The sequence below is a fragment of the Aptenodytes patagonicus genome, chromosome 7, assembly GCF_965638725.1.
Source record: "Aptenodytes patagonicus chromosome 7, bAptPat1.pri.cur, whole genome shotgun sequence".
Lineage (NCBI taxonomy): Eukaryota > Metazoa > Chordata > Aves > Sphenisciformes > Spheniscidae > Aptenodytes > Aptenodytes patagonicus.
Window position 1 is genome coordinate 65,095,478 of NC_134955.1, and position 26,174 is coordinate 65,121,651.

The following is a 26,174-nucleotide window of genomic DNA, read 5'->3' on the forward strand; positions in this document are numbered from 1 at the left end:
GAGAAGGATGTTGTGGGGGACTGTGTCAAAGGCCTTACAGACATCCAGATGAAGGGTAAATCCCTCCTCCTTCCTCTACCACTTGCAGCATCTCCCAAGTTGCAGAGATGAGTTAACTTGGTCAGTAGAAGAAGAGACTATGCATGTCAGCAAAACCATCGTTAAATCCTGAAATGATCGTGACTCCGTTTTTGCCTGCTAAGCACGGGGCAAGGCAGGATTTTAAGAGCAGGAACCACCTTTTAACTGGCTAAGCAAAGCAAACTGGGGGTAAAACAGGAATGAGCCAAAACATCCCAGACAAACTTCTAGGAACATGAGACCTTCAAGACACTGCTTGGAGCACTTTCTCCTTGGACCAGCTGCCCCGGTACCAGCTCCATTTTGCATCCACAGCATGATGCAGGAGCGTTCTGAGCATTCCCAAGGGAGGCTAAAAGAATATCAAGGTCCAGGCCCAACCCATATGCTAGTGTTCATTAGGACAGGACACTCACTGATATGAATAGTTAAATCTTTGACCTACATGTACCTTGCAAGGGCAGCTATGTAAACGCTAATCCCTTGAGTGCATCTGTTCACTAAGTGTGTTTGAGTCCCTGCCCCAACCGGCACAGGCATCTGGCTGCCCCACTCCCGTGGCTACAGCCGCGTCTCGCTCTTAAAGGCTTTCACTTCTCTGCATTTATACTGCAGATTTTTTTTCACACAAAACGTCTTGACTCCTCTGTTAGCCAAAACAAAGCAGTCGTGCTAGCAGCAGAACCGATAAAGTCTGCTTTCCTACCCTCCTGTCCAATGCTGAGCATCAGTGCAGGCTCTCCCGGGGCACATTAGGGCTGTGTAAACATTTCAGTATGTCCCTCTGCTGCAGCACTGAATACATTCCTCCCACTACAGATTTTTGTGTGCCTAACACAGTCACGTTAATGTCACCCCTTTCTTCTCTCCAAGATAGACTGAACTAAACGTTGTTCCCTCAGGAAATTAAAATTGAAATTCTGAATAAAATCTGAACTTAAATTACTACAGGAAATTACTGCTTGGATAGACTGTAGTGGGGTACATACAAAAGATAGCTTAATTTTCAGGGCTGTTCACCACAGTTGAAACAGCAGGCATCAGCAGTTCACCAAAAAAGGAAAAACAACAAAGTTCTCTCATTTATAGGCTTAACTACAGATTCCCATTAGGAGAATGGTTCAGGCATTTTGATTTAAAAATAATGGCCTATATTCCTCAGGAGGGGGGAGGGTGTCTCTGGCATTATTTTCAGAGTTCAGAAACAATAACAGAGAAAACACTGGTTGTAGATTAACCGTCCAGTTTAAGGCAAAGATACGAATTTCTTCTTTCTCGTTGCAACGCAAAAAATAAATCCAAATAACTATTTCATCACACCAAAGTTTGTGAAATAAGCATAGCTGTTCATTACTCTGGCAATATTCCCACCAAGATTGCTTTACCTTTGCCTGAGTAAGGGTTAGACACGAAATACTAACCCGCTTCAATACTTCTTTACAAACTGTAAAATAAAAGCTATTGACTTGTGAGTAAAGAGAGGCAAGAGTTTGGCTTGCTGGCATGTAGAGCCATCCAGAGTAACTTAAGACCCCGAAGTATTTTACTTCTTCCAATCCTGTTAACAGGGCAAAGTAAACACACATTCAAACTGCATAATAACCTAATGAATCAAGTTCATGTGACTTTGCTGGTAAATGTTCCCCAGCAATTTTACATGCAGCACTAAATTAAGTGTAATATAGCAACAAGCCACAAAGAATGCAAATGTTTCACAGTATTTTACTGCTACAGAAAAAACAAGTCAGTTCTTAATGTGCTTAAACCCAAGGAGTCAGTATTTAAACACATTTAAGTTTTCTTTATCAACTCTTCCTGACACTTTTTTTTAACATCACATTGCAAAGACCTCCCCCTTCCTTTCCCTGCTTCATGCCCTCAGGCAATTCCTGTGTTTATCCCTCTCTCCCCCCCCCACCCCCGCCGCCCTCCCTTTGGCAGCCCAGAACAAAGCCACCCATTTCAGTAAACAGCTGCATTTGAGCTCTGTGCAATTCAGGCACTCACCAGTTACAAAGGGTTTGCAAATAAAATCTCAGCAGTCTGTGTCCAGGAAACAAAGGGCAAACTTCAGCCCTGGTCAGCTGCACCAGGAGAAGCCCCATCCCCACCCAAGACTGCAAATGTGAGCCAACCCCAAGAGAAATCCCTCCTGCTAACCCGCTCCCCCTTTTCTGCCAGGCCCTATGGACAGCCCGCTATAAAACCCCAGAGGAGGCAGAAGACTTACTCGCAAGCAGAGCTCTTCCCACTGCCTGTGCAAATGTTCAACTTGCTCCTTGAGCACCATCATGTCCTCGGTGAGGATGCAGTGAGCCAGCTCCACCTTCATGGCCCGCAGCTCCTTCATGTTGTGGGCCCAGTCTGCCAGCGACTGCTCCAGCTCCTGCATGGAAACGCACCCAGAACAAACCTTGGCACTAAGCTCCTCTGGTTTCCAAACCTGCTCGTTAATCCCCTGCCTGGCCTGTGGGGGAGGAGAGGAGGGGAATGTGCAGCCGCTTGTGCAGCGCTCTCCAGCTGGACTGGATGGGGTCCCCGTGTATTTGGCTCAGGGTCTGACTCGGAGCCCGCTGGAGCCCAGGGCAGAGCTGCTGCCGATTAACTGGTGCAGCAGCAGCCTCCGCTGCATCCCGAAGTGCCGAAACGCTACCTGGCCCCCTGCAGCTCCCCATGCTCCAGGGCAGCGTTTGGGGTTTCACATCCAGGAAGGAACGTGCCCACTTCTTTGGGTTTTCTTTTTTTTTTTAATTATTTTGGCCAAGTTGCTTTCCACCTGCATTCATTCCAATTTCAGGTTATTTATTTAAAGGCTAAAAAACCAAAATTGGTTCCCTTCTCTAATGAATGATTTCACAGGCACTTCATCAGATTTGTCAGAAATGTGGTGCTTTTAAACTGCTCATTCACAGAAACACGCTCTCTCTTCTGCTTTGTTCCCCCAACTCCCCTTTCCCTTTATAACAAGGTTATGCATTTTCCTTATCAGTGTTAAAATTGTCACCTAAAAAGCAGAGACACCACTGCAGGCAGCTGGGAAACATGATACTCTACACAAGAGGTACTAGGTCCCATTTTGCAAGGTGGTTGCTGGGAAGTGTCACTGGCTCCTCTAATAAAAAAAGCTCTTACAGAGGAGCCAATTTGTCTCATTTTAAAGGGAAAAAAATTGTGAGTGCTTGTATCAGGAGAAGTGTGCTGGTTCCAAGCCCTGCGAGCATTTCACAGGTCTTTTGATCCAGTCACTTATCTAAATCATAAAAAAAAAAAAAAATCTGATCTGCTTCAACACTGGAGGAAAAAAACCAAACAAACCTGAGACTAAAATTTACCTGAGCTCACAACAAATTACTCCCTTCAGATGTGCACATGTGCATTTATATGTCTTAACAAGGGTCGAATCTCTGCATTAATGGAGCTAATGATGGAATTTCATGGGACTTTGCCAGCCTCGTATAATGTCCAGGCCTGAGAGAAAAACAGCTTTATTCCATAGAAGAGTGAAATGCAGGGAAAGGAAAGGAGGTCCCTTCTCCCCCATGCCATTTTGGTCCTTTATTTTATTATACTGTGACACCCAAGACACTGACACTGTCTGATCCTGACGCCTCTGCGGCTGAATTTCTCTTACTGGAATAAGAGGCAGGAGGTGTGTGCTGCCATCTCACAAATAATTCAGGGCTACAGCAAGACTGCTGCTGTGGGAAAGGCAGCCAGCACTCACAAGGAAGATTTCAGACAGCTGATAATGAGTTCAAAGCCTTGGCTCGTTAATAAGCTTATTTGTTCCCACTACACAGGTCAACAATTCACTTAATAAAGGCATGATGAAAGACTGACCAGTCCAGACAAAATGTCTCCTATCCCTTGGAAATGCTTTCCTTACTATTTAATTTTCTTGGTGCACTATGGGCTGCAAGGGCTTTTGCCACTCCCTTACTCTTAAATTTTCCTTCTCTTTAATTATTCTCAGATCCCGCAGGTGTGCATGGTGCTTTGCAGACTTACAAGGTCTCTTGCCTGAGGAGCTCCCTGTCCAAAATGGATTGGAAAACAAAAAGGGAGATTCAGCCATTAGAATAGCAGCCAATCGAGCTGAGACCAGGGAGTTTTTTCCCTTTTGTTTGAGGAACTGCTTATTTTATAAATTCAGACCGTGGAAAGGGAGCAGAAGCAGGAAAAAAAATTCCAAATTTTACTACTTCTACACGTAATCTTCTTGGTCAGCTGGACTGTGAAGATCGGCAGCAATCAGGATGGTATAAAGGAGAGAAATTCAGTGTCACAGAAGAGCAGGTAAGAGGGAAAACTGATTTTACAGGGATCAGGTGTTGTGCAAAGACTACATCTATTTAAATACAATATGGCTGTTCAATACCTTAATGTGTTCCTTGGCTTTGTAGGGCTCTTCATGTTCAACTGGAAGTGGATCTTTTACTTTCTCCTTTAGCTCTCGCAGCCTGCTTTCCAATTCCTTGGTTTGCTTTTCACAGCAGTCCCAGCTCTGCTCCAGGAGACCCAGGAAGTTATAAATGGTGAAGATACTTTATCGTGACATGTTGGACCATATGGATATGTTACAAAATAGCCTCTTCAACCCACTGAAGTAAATAATCATGTGCTCTGATTATTTGAATTTTCTTTTTGATAGATAGTACCACCCACAAGAACTTGGTGCATGGATTTACAGAACTTGAACCCTCTCTTGTATTTAAGGTTTGCCTTACAGAGCATTTCTGCTCATTTTGTTTTGTCCAACCTGAGAGGCTTTAAGCGTAGTTTTTGGGCTGGGGATCATATTGATGACAGTATTCAATTTTAAGACATACCTGTGTGCTGTCTAGCCATGAAAGCAAATTCATTGCTCTAAGGAAATAAGTATGACCTACCCTTCTGTTTAGAGGTGCAACAACAGGAGGAGCAACAAGTCATGGTAACTCCCTCTAAGCTAAATTTTAGCTTAGGCTTCGCAGCCCGAAGCAGGAGAGAGGTCCAGGCCACAGGGAGCATCAGAACAATCAGAGTGGGAACATACATTGTAGCAAGAAATGGATGCCAACTCCATTTTCCTTTGGAGAATCAGGAGACCATAGTTTTAGCTTCCCACATGTTCTGATGGCACATGACAGGCACCTCCCTCAGAGCCTCTCAGCAGCGAGCAGCAGCTCAACATTTGCCTTGTTGCTACAGAGCTCAGCCCTGGGGATGGTGGGGCAGGGGACCTCTCGAGACACAACGCCAGAGAAGCAGGTGTCGCTCCTCCCTGTGGAGGGCATCATCTACCTGTAGAGTGCTGCTGAGCTGCATCTTCTTCTTCTCCAGCTGGACCTGGGTGTCCCCCCAACTCTGCTGTAACTGGCTGAGCTCCTCCTGGAGAACAGCGTTGGTCTCGGGATCAGAGACAGTGCGCAACTTCTCCCCAACATCGATGATTAAGGAGTACATGGCTTGCCACCTCTGAAGAATCACTGCCTTACTCTTTAAAAGAAAAAAAAAAATTAAGTTTCTAAGCTGTTCTTAGCAAGCTTTAGAAGCACACTGGCGTTCACTTGGGAAGAAGTGAAGACTCACAAAGGGAGTTGCAAGGCACTAGTTTGTTCACATTCATGAAAGAGTAATGAGAATAGATCTTTTCCTATCTGCTTTTTTAATTTCAGAAAAATCAGATTCTTTCTGATCTTCTGATCTATAAAACTCTACAATAGCTTTTCACAGACTGAATCTATAGAGTAAAAGTGCAGCAGTTACAAAAAGATGGAAATTCAGTTGTATGAGTTATTCAGAATAAAAAAAGCAGTTTAAGATCTGTTAGCACCTCTAGCACCAACAACTAAGACAAATGTTTCAGAGATAACAGCTCTGTTAATCATGACATGCTCCAAGTGAAGTAAGCCATCAATAATAATTTGCCTACAACAGAACTGGTCTATAACACAAGCAGATATGATCATTGTTTCTTTCTGTAAAACAACAGCAGGAGGGAAGGCAATTTGGAGTAGGAGGGAGAAGACTTTCTAGCTTTTCTCACTAAGGAAAAGCATGAGCACTAACTTGTAAAATCCACTGAAAATCATCTTTACACAGCAGGTAAAAGTAAAGATGAAATAAATAGGACAAGCGCCAAATGGAATACTGGTAATGTGTTAATCCATCAACATTAGGCGTGTGGGAACACAATAAATCTTGGCCCATGCAAATAGCATTCAATAACATATTTTTGAAAGGTTTTAGATTGCCTTAAGCAACAATCATGTTCACTGCTTGTTTTTGCTTTCTTATAAAACAAAGAGGTGCATAATTAAATGGAAAACCAAGATACCCAAAATTAACAAAGGAAAATACTTTTTTCCACTGCACGTAAAATGCAGAACTCACTACCCTGAAGAACTGCTGCCCAGGTCTGTGCATCCTGGAGTGGTGGCTCCAGGGACAGACCCCCTTGCAAGTGCTTTATCCTCTGCTCCCGGCACCTCCTGCCCATCCTTGCACACACAGGACCCACGTGGCCTGTCTTGCCGCATATGTGCCTGCTTCCTTCAGGCAAACTGCAAGGCCTGCATTCAGCAGCCGTGTCAGTAAGGTGCATACAGACCTAGAGGGTACCTGCTGACCAGGGTTCCTGCCTAATCTCCCTGGCACCCTGCATTTCCATGTTCATATCAGTAATATTTATAAAGCATACAAGGCTACTAAATGACAATGTTGACCAGGAAGTTTCCTAGTATAATGAGCCTTTCACAATGTCACCATTTTCTCATCTGTGCTCAGCTTTAAGAAAAAGTGTCAGCAAGTTTTTTTTTCCCCAAAAAGCATGTGATTTTAAAGCTTTTTACCTTACTGGACAGAAGTTGTTTCAGTCTGAGAAAAAACCCAGATTTTAGATTTATGAGAAATAAATACAGTACCTTGAAATCATGAATTAGATTTCTAAGCTGGTAAAGGCTATAACAGTCCTGGCTCTTCACAGCTATGAGGAAGCTGTTTGTATCAGCAAGAAATCTGCTGAGGCTCTGCAGGGAACTCCTGAAGAGCTGCCACTGGCTCACGAGTCCATCGATGTCTTTCTTCCTCTGCTGAACCATCCGGATAACATTCTGCCACTGCTCTTTCAGCAACGTGAGTTTGGAAATAAACTCCGTTCTGAAGACAACAAGTGTTGAGTGTTAATATATTTTGACCTCAAGGCTGCATTTTACAATAATTGTGATGGATTTCCATTTGCAATATTGTATGCCAATTACAATACCCAACTATGCAAAAAGCTCTATGCAGCCCTAAGCTCAGCCCTGCTCTCTGTATTCCGTCTTTTAAGCAATCCAAAAACACTTTTACGTGGTACAAGAATGGATAATGCAAGTCATTCTTGCGATTTTGGTATAGCAACATACCTAGTACAGCAATCACAGAAACAATATGCACTAAACACTTCTCTGAAGAAGAAAGTCAATGCAAGTGAGACAAGATCTCTGATTATGCTGCAAAATTGATCTGTGCCTTTACCAGGCTGTAAGCTGGAGTTCAACCATTATTGTATCCTACAGCAGCAGGACCTAACTGCAAAGTGAAAAGGCTCTGTGTTGTTATTGAACCCATTCAAACAGTTTTTTGGCCTCTCCTACAACGTGATTAGATAATCCAGCAGATCTAGCTGGAGTGGTTAAGACAAGCCCCATCTACCAATTCTGCTCCTCTGCAGGAGGCCATGGCCCTCAGGTTAGCTCTTATACAAACACCTGTGTTTGTGGGGCTAGCTTCAACACAAAAATCCAGCAGCTTTGCTTAGTTTAGCCCTACCTTCCCTGGCATTTTTAAGCCAAGCTACGGACGTCGTACTGAAGTGGCTGAGGGGAGCACACACACTGTCCTGCCAACTCCCTGGGAGCAGCAAGCTCTGGCAGAGAGGGGCAATGTCTTCACAGCAGAAATGCCTGAGGCAGCTGAACCTCTGCTCACAAATATTACTTGCTCCTTCTCACTCTCCATTGATTAAGAGAAAAGTATAAGATCATTCTGATAAAAAACAGGTTTAGCTACTGTAAGTTTTGGATTGCGTGGCCAATGACTCAATGCCCTGTCATGTGTGCCAGCGGCAACGTGGATAGTCTCACACCTCTGCACTTTAAAAAGTAGAAAGGCCTAGGAAGAGAGGAAGGATCCTTCATATGCAGCATCCTCATTACCCTCTGCAGGAATGTAGCTTCTCGACCACAGTTAGTTTCAACAACTGCAGGGTAGCAGTAGAAAGGAAGCCTCCTGTCCAGGAGCAATTATTTTTGTTAGGCAGAACATCCAGTTACTACCCAAAATGCAGTCTGGCCAGGGCACCTGTGTGTGTTTCTTATTGCACCTCCTCACACTTCTGCAAAATGTGCTAGGGGGTTATTTAAAGAGTAAACCCAGTCAAGAATTTGGGTTTGTGTACTCATGAGAGCAAAGATTCAATACCAACTGCAAGGAAGAGAGCATATTCACTGAATTACCAAGATCTTCGGGAGCAAAACAAATAGATTACCTTTTCTCTGCTTCTCTGGATTCCAAGGAGAGTAGAACTTTTGCTATGATAGAATTAAATGTCTGCTGATTTATGGAAATCTCAGTTTGCAGCATCTGAAAATACCATGAGAACAACAGTTTTAACTCTTCACTGAACAACTTTTGTTATGAAAGCTGGTTCTGCTCCTCTAGAGTGACAGCATTGATTTAGTTTTAAATGCTGAAAGCTCTATTATTTTCAAGTGCTAGCGTCAAATGCATCCTAAAAGATACCACGCTTTTTGGATACCAGGTGTAATTTGCACATATGTGATAGCAGAACCCACCAGGAGCTGTATGTTACAGGTAATTTGAAGCCTAAAGTTTGCTGGACTCATGAATGAGAAATGCAATCTAGACAGAAACCCATAGAAAAGGTATAAAAAAGCTACATATAAGAATTTACTCTTTATCACAACGATATCAAAAGTTCATTCTATAAATAATTTCATTGCAATGAATGAATTGGAGAGGTCTAAGTAAAAGAGAGAAAATAACTTTCTGTGGTCCCTAATGAATATCACTAACACACAGAGACTTAACACCCCGTGGAATTAGCAGCAGTACTTTGGGTAGTGGGAAGCTGTGGTCCACTGCGGCAGCACAAAGCTCACCCTAACTGTTCATGATGTTTAGCATTTACCACATGATTTTTTTTCTGCATTTTGGTTGCTTTTCCATCCTCCCACCACTAGGACAAAGTCTATAGGTAGACACTTTGCTTAGAATTGCATCCACATGCTACTGGTAGTATGCAATGTACCTTCTCCTCTGAATGGATGCTGTCATACATGCGTGAAGCACTATCTCTCTATAACAAATAGGAAGTGTTTGGAAAAATGCCAGTGAAATAGATTTCCACCAAAATCTTATAACTGGTCAAAATGGAAATATGCTGTGAAAACATTTCATTTTAAATGCAGTTCTTCCAGAAACTGGTAAGGTTCCTGACAGATCGCCAGCAAACTGCCTAGCTAGTTGCCACAGGCTTCAGCTCTGTAGGACAGGCAGACAGGAGAGTAACCTCAGGGTTGGAGAAATCTAGGACTTCCATGACGCAACACTTGAGGACGCACTCCTAAAGGTCTGATCCCTGCAAAAAGGGATCCATCCATTTTGGAAAAGGATTTTCACATTTCAAAGTTTTCCTCTGAATACATACAAGGCCACATTTCAAGAGTGAAATGTTCTGTAAAACTCTGCCCAGATCTAATTTCAAAAGGCATAGTATTTTCTAGTGATTTCCCCCCACCTTCACCATTCAAGAAGATGCTTCCATCTTTAGAGTTAGCTTTACCTCATATACCCTCTGTTGCTCCTGCAGTTCTTCAAACCGTCCTGGAATATTTGTTTTTAAGGCCTCTTTCATTTTTTCTAGGAATTTCATCCAGTTTTCACATTTCTGAAAGAATTTCTTTTCATCATTTTGAGTTCCCTCAAGCACACTGTAAAACAAAAGAAATCATCAGAAACTATTGTGTTGGTGCTTGTTTTTCTAGATATGCTTGCATAAGGTCTAACATGGTAGTTAGCAATACTAACATAGTAGGATTTTGCTTGGCACTTTGCTACATTCTTCACCTATGAACATCCAGATTTTTGCTTCAAGTGACTTGGAATACAAAAAGCCACTGAATAATCTGGAGTAAGTTGAAAGGGCAGGAATTCAACTTGGAAAGCCCCTGAGAAAGCTGAGAACAGACTGCAAGACTTCCCATGCTTTAATTTGGCTTTGATTTTTCTCACAGAAAAGAAAATGGTTAGTAGTGATTTTTTGTTTGCATTTCGGACCTGCAGCGTTCCAGAGCAGCTGCTGTTTTCTGACTCCACTGCCGAGTCAGGCTCTGCATTTTCTTCAGGGTGAAGTCACTGAGTGGCACCTTAATGCTTGCTTCATTCAAATTCTCTATGCTTGGAGAAAGTGCGGCAAGCTCCAGTGTGTGATTCTGGAAGTAAAAAAATAAATTAATTGCAAAAAATACTGCCTTTCTTTCATTTCAAAGAAATATAGAAGCCTCTTCTGTAGGAAGCATCTGCATGTTATGCATCCAAAATGCTAACCCAAAAAACCCCAACATTTCTGTGTTAACTTCAAAGAATATAGGAAACAAAAAAGTCACAATTCCCTTACACAGGGCCCACTTTTCCAACAGTACTGAACAGATACTCAAGAGCTGGCACTTGCAGATTTACTTTGTACCCTACATTGAGGGCCACAGGGTAGCTCCAGAGCAAAGATGGGGAAAAAAATCTCCCATCAACCCCAAATCTATGTGATTTTCCTCCCCTCCATGCAGGCATTTGGCCTGCAATGCATATCTAGAGTTTTTATGGATGTAAATCATTGCTTTTTGTGTTTTGGATGAGATTATAGTTACTCTGATGGAAGTGCTATAACTACAACACTTAGGACACAAAGAGTTTCTTGAAGTAGGCAAGAGCTAGTATCCTATGGACACTTAAATCTTGAGTATGTATCTTTTTGTACTTGGGAATCCAAACATACCATGAGCAATTCTGAGTTGTCTGTTTCTCCCTCTAGGCAGAGACTATCGAAGGCATCTGTGCAATTCTTGACACAACCCTCCAGCGTTTCAAGGCAGTTCTTGAAATCCTCCAGTTGTAAAAGATTGAACTAGGGTGAATATTGCATATTTACATTAATTATGATTTAATATTCATATTCGGTATACAAAAAGGAGCAATAAGCTGTACTGTCAGGAAAACAAACAGATGTTAAATCCAAATTCCAATGTATTTATAACTCACTAACTGAACTTTTTCAGTTTTTGCACTGGATAAGGGGAAAATTTAAGCCAAAGCAGAGAGCCAGAAACTGAATCTCTAAATCCTGAGAGATTCATATATATATGGAAAGAACAGGGGCATCTGCAATGCTTTTGTAGCTTTGGGCTGTTTGATTTATTGTGAAATTGGAAAGCCAAAACTTAGTTTATCAGTGGGAAGAAACTTGTGAAAATGAGCTTCCTTTGAGCTACACACAGGGCCTGCTGCCCTGTGCCCACAGCCAAGGCTGTGCAGATTACATGAGCTCTGCGGAGAGAAATAACCAGGGCTGGAATTCGACTTTTTTATTCACTGTGTTGGTTTCTTTGGGTCAGGGAGAAGAGCACTGGGGAAGCTTTTTCTTTCTTGCAAGAATTAAGCTCTGCATCTCTAAGAACACTGAAACAGCAACACTTTTATAAGGATTGAATGGCAAAAATTGGTGTGGGGAGAGACAGTTCTGTGGTAATGCTACAGGGTTACACCAGAGAAAATAACTACCCAGAAATGAAATTTTTCATGGAGCGAGAAGTTCCCAGAGAATATGAGAAATCTGTTATCTTCACAAAGATATCTGGCTTCCAGCCACTGAACTGTGCTGGTAGATGGAGTTATAAATAGAGCTGGCTGAAAATTTCTTGATGAATTTGGGTTTACTTTAGAACAGAACAATTCATTGAAACCAGACTTTTTCACAGGAAGAGACTAGTTTTACATCAGTAAATGTACAGCAGTACATGTGCTTGGAAGTTTTCTCAGGAATACCTGCGGAGAGGTGAAATCAATCCCCCAGCACTCCTGTGAACAGAGCATCATACGGGGAAGCCTGGACCCAGGTCCCTCCCTACTCTGCCTGAACAGGGATGTGAATCTGGTCTTCAAAATTACATCAAATAACCACAGTTTTCTCTTTGGTTTTAGGTACATTGTGTGCACTCTTATCAAAGCAAACTGAAGCCCTTAGGTTTTTTCCAAGGCAGAGCTGAGAAAGTTTAAAACTTACTTCGAAGTTCATAGAATAAAAATACATTTCCTAACCTTTAATCACCTGCGGGTCCCATACTGCTTGACTGTAATAGGTCCGCTTACAAAGACTTGTTAGAGCAACACAAGCAGGTAAGAAGGGTGAAACCCTTCCTTCACCTGTCCCTCTCGCTTTATGTATTATTTCTTTATATAGTTGATCATACTGTCAAGTTTTATTTTATTGAAATTTCATTTCAATTCAAGAACTACAGGGCTCTAGTGAAGAAGGTAGCTCACACAGGGCTCTAGTGAAGAAGTTAACCTCACACTGACAGCTAATTTAATATTCAAAAAAATACCTCAAATTCATCTAACTTCCTCTGCAACATCTTTTCCAAATAGGATGCTCTCTGGAGCGGCTGCAGCTTCTCCAAAAGAAAGGCTTGTGCAGCTGTCCCAGCCTGCTGTTTTATCCTATCAGCCAGCAAAGAAATCTGGGTACGGCATCCTGTGATGTTTTGAAGGCCATGCTGTAAATTCTGATGAGAGAAGGGGAAAGAAAAAAAAGTCAGCAAATGAATCAGATCGTCATTCATGTGCCACTTTCATTTAGTATCTTTTGTTGCTGTAACTAAGCTCTTTTTGTTGATCTCCTCTGGGAGCCAAATTCAACTATGGCGAAAGCTTCAGTCTTTTACTCGGAGGATAATGGGAATTGCATCCACTGACTCTAGTGCTGGGAAAGGCACAGTTCAAAGTTCAATGGAACACCAGTGACTTCAGGCAGTGGGATACTACTGCTATGGAGGAGATTAGGGAGAGAAATCAGAATATCCCTCTCTACAGAATGGATTTACACTAGCAGATGGAGAAACTGGCCCATGCTGCAGATGAGAAATGCTATTATGTTACAAACATACCGGTACTTTGGATCCCTTAGTGACTGAGGACTATGGTTTTGATTTTATTTGTTTACCTTTACTACAGAAATGATGCTATAAAATTAAACTCTAAAGGCAGTTCAAGAACAAAGGGAGTCATTTTACACTCGTTCAATGTACTTGATTTTTTTTTTTTTTTTAGACCTGGACAACTGTCATTTACTTTTAGCCATGAAACCCCCTGGAATTTGCCACTGTATCTTGTCTTATCTGTGAGTAATGAACAAAGAATTTTGATGGATAGCAAAGAGCAGACATGTTTCCCTAAAAAGCAAAATGGCTCTTAGTTTCTGACCCCGCTCTTTGGAATGGATCATATTGTAAACTGCCACTTCAGCCGTTTAGTAAATAACCCATTTTGATTTCTTACTCTCCATATAGGACTTTATTTTCATTTATTGTGGCGACAGAGTTCCATAAAACCATAATCTTTCCTAATATATACTAGAGGAAAAGATTAGAGAGATTAAAATACAGTTTTGTAACACACGTGTATTTTCAAATACACGTAACTCATATGCCATATCACTGATCCCCATTCTTCTAACTCACCGCTTTCAAAAAAACGACAATAAATTCCGTGTGTCCTATCCACACATACCAGGACAAGATCTACAGTGCTAATGGCACTCTAGTGGTCATGCCTTGTTTAGTAGGTGCAAAACTCTTCCAAAAAATTTCCAGAAAATGTGATACCTTTTTGCTGACATATTGATGAATGTATGTCACAGCCATTAATAGATCAGAAGAAAGTGAAAATGTTTTGGTCTAAGCTTTACTGCTGTCAGTTGTTTCTGACACAGGAAGAAATATGAGAGTTCTCTTTCCCATAATGTAAAGTTTCTTAATTGGCCACATACAAAATGGAGTACTTTGGACTTCTTCCAATATGTGGCTAGAGGTTCACAAAGCATGATGAATCATTGCTCTGTCCTGAAATAAAGATTATTATATTTCTTTATTGCAGTCTGAAGAAACCAGAAATGTCAGAACCTAATGACAGCTTTGCTTCCTGAGAGAGTCAAATGTACCCTGTGGTCTCAGCATGAGATCTCATTTGCCTAAAGTCAGAAGCATTTTGAATAATCTAATGAGCTCAGAAATCTGTGAACTTATCAGACCAGGCCAAAAAAAGTACCAAACCCAAATAAAACGACTTTGAAGACTGTAGAAGACCTCAAGAAGGTCCTGTGTTCAGGAAAACTGGTCTTTTTACCGCAGCTATTGTTCTAGTAGATATTATCTCTCCTCCCAAGCAGTGCCCCATAAAGCAAATAATTTTTGGTTTAATGATTCCTTCCAACACAGGCCTGATTCTTTGTATAGAACAGAAAGGGGCAGAGATGGAATATGATTGCTCCCTTCTTCTCTCTTCTCATCCTATGCTAACTCTAGTTTGGTTTGGTCTCAGGATCTGGTCAAAGTATTTAAAGGAAATACAAAGGTGCCTGTTAATGGAAAAAACCCACAGACTTTTATGTTTTCCACTGACTGGATTTGGGGGAAGGGGGGAGAACAAGGTGTTCTTTTGATTTGTTTCTCAAAAATAAATCCTGGTTTGTACCAGGCAGCAGAAACATATTCATGTACCTTTATATCCTGTATTCTCTGCTTCAGGGTTTCTATCATGTTATCCTCAGGCATGTGAGCATCCAAGAGCTGAGTGCACTGCTCTTTGTGCTGTTGTAACTTGGCTGCTGCCTCAGTGCATAAAGTATCGAAGGGCTCCCAAAGCTGCAGGGTCGCTTGCGCTGCCCGCAGTTGATCTGTGATGTCTTCATTTACTGAGTTCCACCTGCCAACATATCAAAGGATAAGAGCATTTTCCTAGTAGATTCTCCTCCAGCATATGATTTGGTGTAGGATTCCTGTGGGAGTTTCTTCGCATTCATACCCATGTTACTGAAAGCCCGCTGACAGAGCACCATTTTGTGCTCTGTGATCCATCACAAAAAAGGTAGTATCAGCTACTCCTCACACAGGTACCCTTAGACAGCTGAGTCGTATTAATATAGATTTAAAAGTCTGACAGACGTTCAAGTCCTGCCTCAGCAAGTTGGGTTTTTTTAAATACTAATAACTGGGGGTCTTTTTCCCAAGCTTACCTAGCGTGTGCCTCCATGCACTTCTGTTCAATAATCTCTGCAAAGGAGGGGGAGCAGTTCTTCTTCAGGTTACTGGCAGCAGCCTGGAGCTTAGCCCAACTTTCTTCACTGTTCTCCGATTCATCTTGAAGAGACTGCAAAATGGATTATTGCAATTAGTTGTGGAGATGAACGACCTAAGTATAGCTTCCCCTATAGATTGGTAGGGATAGGGTAGCAATAATGCCACACGTTTGCAGCACAGATTAAAATTTTTGTGAAAAATGTAACACCTGATCCCAAAAATTAGGAAGCTAAAAGAGAGGTGAAATGGTCCAAGTTAAAAAAAAAAATCATTCAGGAGGCCTATTTTAAACTGAGGTAATTTATTTGCTCTTAAAGAAATAGCTCATTTAACAAAGCCACAGCCTTGAACTGATTAAATTAATTCACTAGAAACCAAAAATGTTTTTATTTAAGCCACTGTTTCAGGGAAATTTCTACTGGTAGTAAAGTTGGCTTGACAACTCCTGTTCCCGGCTGCATGTTCCCCCTCCTGATACAGGCAATTGCAGAACCCTGCCGTGGATCGTATCTGTGAACTGATCCAGATTAAAAATAAAGAGGGTGATGGAAGGAAAGAGGTAAGAAGGTGCCCAGTTCCTTCCATTTATTACGTGTCCCCAGGTGAGGGTGGAAAGCGCTTATGCAGGCTTTACTGCCGAGAGACACGTAACCGGGATTCACAGCCTCAGTCTGTCCTGCACCACTTCTGTATAACTTGAAAATAAACCAAAACAGGCCTTATTTACACCAAAACAGGGAGTGTTTACACAGCCTTTCAACACTCGTTTTAAGCCAGGTAAGGGGATTTTAGCCGTATCTGTAAAACGTTCAGTCCTGGGGCCAGCCTGACTGCCTACTCTAGATGCCCCACTTAGACTCTGTCATAGCCAAGCAGAGCAGAAGGACGATCCAGAGCATTTACGTCCGGCATTTATGCCCAGCCTCATTCAGAGGCTGCGCAGAACTCCAGCTCTCTGGAGGGTGACTGAACAGTTGACTTCGTGCTGGAGGAATGGGAAATGCCAGGCTCGTGGATCCCCCTGCTCTGACCCAGGGCTGCTGCACCCACCCAACCCAAGCCACAGCTTTTGGGATGGGGAATCCTGGGTCCTGGACCTTGACTCCAGTGCTGTTTATATGTGGAAAGATGCTTTAATGCAAGTAACACTTTAATGCAAAATGTGCCAGTGGTCACTGGCACAGTGGCTGGGACATAGTACCCCAAGAAGAGTGTTCAAATCACAGATGTAGAGACATGGTCCCTTCGCCAATTTTCTCCCAGGTCCCCTTCATTTCTGCACTGAGTCCCAACATCGATGCACAGGCATCTCCTTCCAGGTTACGCTACAGACTTATGGAAGGGCATTTCCCTGGGAAGCGCAAGCAAAGGGACAAATTTCCTTTCAACCAATGAGCTGAGTACCAACAGCTTTCACCTGAATGGTGAGTAACCTTTAGGCAAACACATACAGCGATGGCATTAGGTTTTCCTTTGTCAGCTGCCTTTTCAGTCAAACTTCCTGCTGTCGATGTGGATTAGACATGGACTGAGTAGACATTAGCATGAGGGATGGTGGTGGAGTGCACATACCCATCTGGACTCTGTAGTGCAAGGGAGCATGAGGATGCCATTCATATGGGGATGCCTTCCAGCATGTGCAGAAGACTAAAACTACATGGGATCTTTGCAATCCAAAATGGAGGCTCTGCTAGCCCACAGTAAGGCAGACATGGTAGCAGCTGATGTGTACTTCTCTCTTGAACCTTGGTACCTAAATTGCACCAAAGTTGAACTTATGTGCTAAATAGAGTAAGAAGTCTAAAAATAGTCCTCAGTGCCTCTGGAGGGGAAAAAAAAATATTCCACTGACTTCAATGGCACTATAATAAAGAGGAAGTTGCTCAGATAAATTTTTCTGTCTTTTTTTCAGTGGAGTTTGTTTGTGTATTTCTTTAAAGGCACAGAAGGAAGTACAGAAATAAGACAACTTCAGTAGATTTACCTGGAGAGTTTTGACCTGTTTTTTCAAAGCTTCCAATGACATGACAGAAGGTTTGCACTGGTCTATGCAGTACGAATATCTTGTCGTCATCAGGCTGACTTCTGCATAAACTTCGTCATACGCTCTCCACTGCTCCAGTATTGACTGCATTGAGGTCTTTAACTGTGCAACCTGCAAACGAACCACTTTTGTTACTATTTCTTTGGTAGTCCTGACATATAAATCACCTTTAAATTGACTTAAAAATCTAAGCTCAATGCTCACTCCATGACAATCCACAAGAATTTCACAAGTTGGTGTATTTTCCTACTTGGTAAGGAATTGTGCAGGCTTCAAACCAAGCAGTAAACAGTATTTAGAGTGAAGTATAAGAATTTGCTGGAGATAAAAATTTAACCAGAGTCCAAGGTAGCACTATTCTGTCAGCCACAACTCCAGAACGCCCCAAAAAGTAAAAAGTACTGAAATAATGAACTGCTTATTCCTTCCTGCGAAAATCAACCTGAAGTGGAAGGAAGTTGAGAGCCTTAATCTTCTTAGGAAGCAGATAGTTTGATCCAGAGATCAAGTTTCCTTTTAATGAAAATTTGAACAGAAATTGTTTTGTATGGAAGAAGACGCTACTACAATACTCTGGAGAGCTATCAACCCTCTTATGCCATTGTGCTCTAATAATGCAGGCCCACCTGAATCGCAGTGTAGGAACTTCAGGATTCTCATATAAAATTAAATGATGGATATCCTCTTTGTTTTCTATGTCTCTTTCACTATTACAGTTGTTTAATCTATATAGGGGCAAGCATGATTTCCATTTGCCACATACTCCTAGACATTGCAAACACAAAACCACAGTCCTCCTTCAGTGTGATTTGCCATTTTTATCCCTCTGTATCAGGTAAGTACATAAGGCACGTCCCAGGTTAGACAAAACATTCATCTAGTTCAATATCTATTTTCAGTCATGCCAGTACCAGATGCTTTGAGAAGAGCATGAAAACCAGGCAAGCAAACAAGCATGTCTCCATAGGACCTGGCAAAGCCAGATGCCAGATTTCAGTTCTGACTATGCATCCACACAATGGAAGATTAAGACTTTTCTACACCATAGTGCAGGCTAAATAGACTGCATGGATCATTGTATCCTAGTATTCTAGTTCCAGGTACACAGGAGTAGATGGATTAATCATCCCTATTCTCATCTGAATCGTGGTATAGGTGGGAGGAATCTCTAATTGCTTTTTGTAGCCTGCAGCTAATTACTGCCCACACAAGGAAGATGGAAAGACATCGTGCTCGTGAAATGCCTCTGGGCCACAGCCTCACAGTCTTGAGATCAACCTACGGACAATACAATCACAGTACCACATATCCTTAGACCTATATTTGAAATCACAGCCTGGCTCTGTTGAGAGCAGTCACCCGTGGGAAGAAAGCCACACTCGGTGTTTCATTGCACATGCAGACAACTAGGCTGTAAGAACATTCTGTAGTTTGTAAGTTTGATACTTAAGTCATAAAAATACTAAAATTAACGTGACCCATGGTGACTGTAAGAAGAAAAAAGCACTAGGCTGTCAATCCTGCCAATTTCAATCTCCAGCTCTACAGCGGAAGGGAAAACTTTTAGCATGTACACACAAAAAATTTTCTCTGCTTTCTTGGTAAGAAACAGCCGCATCATTTCTGTTGAAACCTAAAACAAGAAGCAGCAAACCCGTCCTGGACTGACACCTCATGTGGAAGAGTTCAAGCAAAAGTGTTCAGGTTTCACAAAGTTTTGAGGAACAAAAGCAAGGCGTTTATAATAGAAAGTGTAAGGGAATCTTAACTATAAACACAATCACTGCATCACGTATAATCCTCTACAGTATATGGTTATTTATTATCACAAATTTAAATCCATAAATGTACTCATTATTATATCTTCTGCACCTATCAATTACATCTAGATAAAAAAGATCAGTTCCGAGTATAAAAATAATGTAAGTATAAATGCAAATTGCTGGGGAGTCAATTTGCATGGGAAACCAATCTGCCAGACTCTCCTTGAAGCAATTGGAAACTACACAGGATTTGAAGACAGCGAAAGCCATCCAGGTGTGTGGATGAAAGAGTAATTGGGAGACGGAAACGCTACAGTGAGAATGGGGCAGGAGTAGGCAGCTTCCACCAGTGTACTACAGGGGAGAAAAAGACCAGGATATGAACGAGAAGCAGATCGAGTAAGAGAGTTTAAGGTTTCCATTTTCAACTTGATAGAAAAATAGCAATGCTATTTCTTTATTTTCTTAAACTGCAGATGGGGGTCTGTCCCTCCTCCCTCGTTATTCAAACTACTTTGAGATCACACTTTTTTTTCTCTCTCAGCCTTGGAAATATATTAATTTACGTTATGGTAAAGACTTAAAAGGAAGTTCTTAGGAAGGTTAAGATTAAGAGTAAGAAATACTTTGCATCTTTTTTGTACCAGCTCCTGCCATCCCATGAAGAAGACAGTAACACTGGTGGTAAGAATATGTACTGGAGGAAATCTGAATGCAAACAAAGCTTTTACCTGGCTTACAATGCTGTCCACCATTTTACACAGCTCAGCTATCTTGAAAGACAGAGCTTCTGGGGTTTGTTCTGCACTACCATTCAAAGCCAAACTCTGTTTGAGCTCATCAAGAGTTTTGGATTTAGTTGTGAGTTGATTTTCTAGCTCCTAAATGAAAAAAGAAAAAAAAAAAGGAAGATAAGATCTTTTAATGAGACCATAGAAAAAACCTTCTGTGTGAGAAGCTTAGATAAACATTCCTTCTTTAAAACCAATTCTGTGTAATTCTTCAGCCATGCAACACCACCTCTCACAGAACAACTGCTTTACAAGAATTCAAAATGACAGTGGCTGCTTTAGAAAGTCTCCTGCAGGTAGAGCTAGAATCAGTCCATTTAGTGTCAGCATGAGCACTGGACATCATGCTTGGGAAGGAAATCATCAGGAGCTAATTCCTCAGCCACCATCAGCAGCTAATTCCTCTTTGTACCTCTCCAGATGCAAAGAGTTTTTTATTAATGCAGCGGAACTCTTCCTTGGACAGATTAGCATTCGGGTCCTCCTCCGCTCCAGCAGACAAAGGTAAGATAGGAACTGACTTTGCAATATGAGGGTCCCTGACATCCTAACAACTTCTAGAGCTATTTTCAGCTTGTCCTCTTAGTCAGAGGCTTTCTCCCATGTGAGAAACCCCACTGAAATCAATGGAGATGCCTGGGAGAGTAACTTCTCCCCTAACACAATCAGCAAGATTATAAGCTAGTTTTGACATGCTGGGGAAAGCTCAGCAATAAGTTCTTCACAACATGAGTAAATATCCATATGCACAATGGGCCGTAACATTTTCCTGTAACAATACGCTTAAAGCCATGACCTTTTCCCCCCCCACTTACTGTCCTCAAAACATTTTCAAATTTGGACCTCATTTTTATTGAGCAAATTAATTTTAATGAAACATTTTAGCCACCTGCATCCTAGCACTGTACCTTGCTGTGAGCAGGTTAGTGTTTTAGTCAAAGATACCCTGTGTCTTTCTTCCATTCTGGCCCCTTGATACGTTTCAGAGTGCTTCAGAGAGACAAGTAACTTGGTGTATAACAGAGCACTCTAGGCAATAAAAGCAGCCTACTACCAGAGAGAGACATGTAACCATGGCAATCAAAGAACAAATATTCCATGTTAAAAAATAGAGAGGGAACGCTGTACTGAATGAAAACAGCAGACTGTCAGAGTAATAGGAGCCAATTATTACCTGGCTGCACCTGTACTAATTTTGAGGGAACTGATGCCTAGAAAAACACAACAAAACCAAAGTATACCCAGATTCTGGAGGCTGGTGCAGAGAGACTACATTCTAGGGCAGGAGTATAGAGGCTTGCTATTTTTCTAAATGGGACTGTGTAGTTTCCATGACACTGCCACCACAGAGCTCTTCAAACTAATGGAATCAATAGCTTTTGCCATGGTTGTGCTGAACTGAGAGCTACTTCTTCTTTTGGGGGCATCTCAGAATAAGATCTACAATATTGCTGCACAACACTCCAAATACCATGGAACAACAGCAGATGCATCTTCAATTGGAGGAAAAAAACATAAAATAGCATTTCACATTAAAAGTGGATCTAGTTCTTTATCACCTGAACCTAACATGCTTTAATTAAAATTACATTGTAGTATTCTTCTAGGAAATGGCAACTTCCTTTACATTTTTTTCTGTTAAAATCTGTGCAATTCTTTAGTCTGGCTTCAGCAAAGTGCTAAATACGGTTTTTACAATAATATCACACGTATAATGCTTTACCTTGCAATCATCTAATGTGTTCTGTGCAGAGATCAGACTTGCTGGGGTTTGTAAAGATCTCAGTCGATCACTCTGAGCTTCCAGCCAGTTGCGTAGAGTCTGTGCTTTGTTCTCATTTTCAGTAATATCCTCCAAAATATGTTGCAGGTCTTGTATCTGAAAGTTACAGAACTGTTTTAACTTACTTAAACCTAGAGGTGGGCAGAAACAGGGCTCCCCCTTCCACGACAAAATTTAAGATTACAATATATACACTGAAAATACTATTTGGAGAAAATATTTTGAAAGGAAAAGCTAAAAAGTTTTACTGGCTCTTTAGGATCTGACCTTTTCCCTGGGAAGGAAACAAGGCAGTGTGGGTTCTGGAGCTGGCAACCTGCAGACCTGACAAGTTGGGGGACCCTGGGCTACATGGGCACATTCATATGGAGTCTGAAAACCCATATTCTCCCTAAAACACACCAACAAAGTTACTAATAAGCAAGGGACCTCAAGTCTCCTATCTTCAATTTTGGCCCTGAGGATCCATTATATCTTAGAATGCAGTTTCTTCAAAACGGTTAGAGAAGATAACTTTTTTCTCCCACAAAATTGAAATTTCAACATGGAAATTTTCAATTGTGCAGGAACTGAATTTTCCACTTGAAAATGTTTCTGGAAGACTTTCTGAGTCAGAAAAATTTGGGAATTTTCTGTTTGCTCAGCGGTCTTTGTATCTGGATTCAGGGAGGGCAGCTTCTCCCAAAGCCCTGTAAGTTCAGGAGAGAAACAGAGATGAAAGAGGAATGTGCTGGTAGAGGGATTTGTTCCAGCAGCCTCATGTTTGCATTTTGGGATGCTAACCTTCCCCTGGTCTTTTCCATATTGCATGAGTCACACCAGCTTTTCTGGGCACTGGGGCACACAAGCACCAGCATCTAATTCTGGAAGCATGGATTATTTCTAGCCTCACTAGAGTAAAGTAATTCCGAGGCACTGCCTGAAACAGATTTTCTACAGAGAAACACAGAAGATGTGCTGGTATAGTTAGTCTACATGTAGAATTTGCCTATCAGCTGCTGATCTTCAAAGCACTCCATTGGGAAAGCATATTTCATTACTGCAGAAGGAGGACACAGACACAGAGTAACCCATTTCCAGTGAACCAGGAGGGCTGGAGCAGGGCTGGGAACAGATCCCTGCTGCGCCTTTTCCAGCAGGGTCATATGTCTCCATCTGAATACAGCTGTCAACGCTACTTACTTAATAATTACTTTTTTGGCAAATCCAACTGCTACAACAGGAAAATGGGTGGTAGCTTAATATATCCCTATTTCTCATTCCCATCGTATGGCATGTGGAGGGGTTGTTTGCTTTTTTGGTGCTGTTTGCTGAGCAGGGCCGGGCTGTTTGTATCAAGCAGTGTAGCACCTCTCCTTTCCACAAACCATCCAGTGTTTTCTCCCATGAAGTTTTAAATACCCCAACTTTCACAGCACCCCAAAGCTTCAACAGATTTCACTAACAGGTTCCCCTGTAGACACTACCCTGAATTCTTCCTTTTTCATAGTTTTCTCAATATAGGTCTTCCTTGTTGACATGTCACTGACTGTATTTTCTTCATACGAGGAATCTTATTTTTTCCACCTAATACTGGGTAAATGCCAGGCTGTCATGAAGAGCAGTTTTTGTCTATTTTCCCTCCCTGCGAGTTACAGGAGAGTTTATCCTCCCAGACCTTGCTGAGGTTTGGATGCCTGCCCACCACCTGATAGCTGATGTGCTACGAGACCGCTCCATAGGCTGCCCATGAGACAGCAGGATGGACAGACAGCAGAGAGCACAGGGAGTCTCACTGTGTTCAACAGCGTTTTCAGACTCAGGGAGAAAGGCTGCTTGCAAAATACAGAGCACTGGCACAGGCAAGATCAGAGTTGTGAGAGAAAGCAATGAGAACTCAATCAAACCTTTCTGTTCAGAGACGCCTGCAGCCTGTGCCACCGCAGGTTCATCTCTCCAAGACACTCGGCAAATTCCGTCCTTTCATACCGCTTGCTTTCCACATCACAAGTGCTCATCTGCAAGAGTGACTGGTTAACAAAATCTACCATCCACTGTTTAAAGTTCATTTCCATCATATATTCCTGGAGGGGGGAGGGGAAAAAAAAAAAGAACAAAAATGTAAAACAGTTAGTTTGGCAGTTTTAATCTGATCAGTTCCAATGATGCTTCAAGGCATAGTTATGGGACATTCATGGCTTATTCTGAACCATGGTCTAAGATATTTTTCTGAAAGAGACCTGGCTGTAGGAATAATTCTCAATTTTTACCATTCTATGTTTGTGTAGCTATTTCCATCCACTGAAACTTTTGCAGAAGATCACTATCATTACATGGGTAGCTCAAGGTAAGAACAGGCTAGCGCCAGAGCAGGGAATAAAACCTAGGGGTACCAGACCCAGTACTTTATCCATTGGACAATACCACCACACTGCCATGGGACCAGATTAGGCTAAGACCGAGGCCTTCCCACACTCCTGCAACTGACAGACAAGTGCAGACAAGAGCTTGTGCTCCTTTATCAAAATGCCTGGTATCAGAATAGAATATTGGAACAGAATATCAGAATATCTGGGAGGAAAAAGTGTCCTCCAGCACCAGTGTCTTTGCCCACTGAGATAGATGAGTGAAAAACTACGCGCAAAGTGAGAACAACATAAGGGAATGCCTTTTATTTCAGAAGGTCTTAGGAGAAAAGGAGAGGAAGGGCTCCTCATTATATATAGTAGTACCCATAAAAAGGCCACCAGGGAATACCACAGTAGAGGTACTGAAGCCATAGCTGCTTCCCTGTAGGAATTCGTGACCCTCATCCCAGCTTTCTTCTCAGCATACACATCCCCACATGGCTGACAAGTGCAGAAGGTACATCTACAAACTGATCTCTAGATATCCAAAGGGTTAAAAACAGCACCTCACCTACCTGTTCCAACTTCCAAATCCAACTGATATAGACCAAAATGTTATATATCTGCTATACTAAGGCACTTTGAAAGAAATGCTTATGTTGGCACTTGCCTTACGTGCAGTACCAGAGTGTCTGAGAACTGCAGCTGCAGACAGAACTCTCATCCTGTCTGAGCCCAGAGCACCGTTCGGTAGCTCTGCAAGGGCAGAGCAAAATACGGCTCTTTTCCCTACGGCAAAATACGTAGGGATTCATGCCCTGAGGTTGGGCTCCCTGGCATCTATGGAGGTACAAGCATGGCTTGAATCCTTCCAGTGGCTGGGGCAATCGGCCTCTGCCATTGGTGCTTTGTCTCTGTCTGAACAGAGCCAAGAGTCTGCTGCAGCCTCTCTCTCTGCAGGGACGTTCATCTTGTCCCTCTTTCCTAGCAGGTTATCTCTTCTGATGAAACATAATATTCAAAACCCCTGTTCTCTAGTTAAATGAACCCTGTCTATGGAGCTCCAAAATTACGAGGTATTCCTTGTTGAAAAGGCAGACTAAAACACAGCACAAACACAGAGTCTATCTTCCTAAGGAAGCAAAGCTTTCCTGCTCAACACATTTTATAATCTAAATGTAAGAGAGAGAACAAGAGAGACAGATGGGACAGCATGAGGAAAAGGAGATTATATCACAGCAGGCAGTAGCTGTATTGCAGGGCAGGCAGTGTTTTGTGCGGCATGGAAGCAAAAGGTTTTTATAAAGGAAGATGTTAAGGCACCTCTGAGACTGTTTGAGGAACCCTCCCGAGAGCAAGGGGAAGGATATGAAAGTGCCTGTAGGCTGTTTCCATCCTTGTTACAGCCAAACACCTTGCAGAAGGCCTGGACTTACAGCTTCCCATTTACCTTGTACTTCTGAAGAAGGCTTCTGACTTGGGCAGGACTATGTTGTGAATTTATTGTCTCCTCATGTCCCTGCTGTTGTTCCACATGGTCCAGCCAGGTCATTAGTTCAGCAATAGCTTCCCGCGATGAAAGTTTTTCCATCTGAAGCTGGGGGTAAAGCATATAATGAATCCTCTACACTGTGCTTGTTAAGAAATATCAAGGAAGATGACATCTGTATTTTTAGACAGGCTCAGGCACTATAATTGCAATTATCGGGGTATGAACTTGAAAGTGAGCCCTGTGCTCCAGAGGGGCATATGACTTAAATTAAGAAAAGTTCGAGCATTCAGAAATTTGAAATAAAATTCTTTCTAATTGTAACATACTTTCATATAAAACTGTAAATAAAGATGATAGATATGTGCAGAACAGCCCAGGAAGACCACTGCAATAATTAAACTGCAGTACAATATTGAGGATAGTCTGAGAGCAAGACAGACAGCTAATTAGGAAAGAGGTGCTTTGCGGGGGCTCTCTGAATCCCTGCAGCAACATTTT

General features: G+C 42.1%; 1 protein-coding gene across 2 annotated transcripts in view; it reads right to left on the reverse strand.

Annotated features, from left to right (window-relative positions):
* Nucleotides 1–26,174, reverse strand: part of SYNE2 (spectrin repeat containing nuclear envelope protein 2) — a 205,929-nt gene that overhangs the window by 37,469 nt on the left and 142,286 nt on the right. For both annotated transcript variants that reach the window (XM_076345620.1, XM_076345619.1), the window contains exons 83-98: nucleotides 25,635–25,781; nucleotides 23,744–23,920; nucleotides 21,798–21,953; nucleotides 20,015–20,164; nucleotides 17,461–17,631; nucleotides 15,413–15,546; nucleotides 14,898–15,102; nucleotides 12,726–12,905; nucleotides 11,120–11,248; nucleotides 10,405–10,559; nucleotides 9,911–10,058; nucleotides 8,594–8,688; nucleotides 6,987–7,221; nucleotides 5,365–5,559; nucleotides 4,460–4,585; nucleotides 2,312–2,467 (exon numbers count right to left, since the gene is read on the reverse strand). In XM_076345620.1, the coding sequence (XP_076201735.1) occupies nucleotides 2,312–2,467; nucleotides 4,460–4,585; nucleotides 5,365–5,559; nucleotides 6,987–7,221; nucleotides 8,594–8,688; nucleotides 9,911–10,058; nucleotides 10,405–10,559; nucleotides 11,120–11,248; nucleotides 12,726–12,905; nucleotides 14,898–15,102; nucleotides 15,413–15,546; nucleotides 17,461–17,631; nucleotides 20,015–20,164; nucleotides 21,798–21,953; nucleotides 23,744–23,920; nucleotides 25,635–25,781 (2,559 nt within the window). The remainder of the gene's footprint in view (nucleotides 1–2,311; nucleotides 2,468–4,459; nucleotides 4,586–5,364; nucleotides 5,560–6,986; nucleotides 7,222–8,593; nucleotides 8,689–9,910; nucleotides 10,059–10,404; nucleotides 10,560–11,119; nucleotides 11,249–12,725; nucleotides 12,906–14,897; nucleotides 15,103–15,412; nucleotides 15,547–17,460; nucleotides 17,632–20,014; nucleotides 20,165–21,797; nucleotides 21,954–23,743; nucleotides 23,921–25,634; nucleotides 25,782–26,174) is intronic.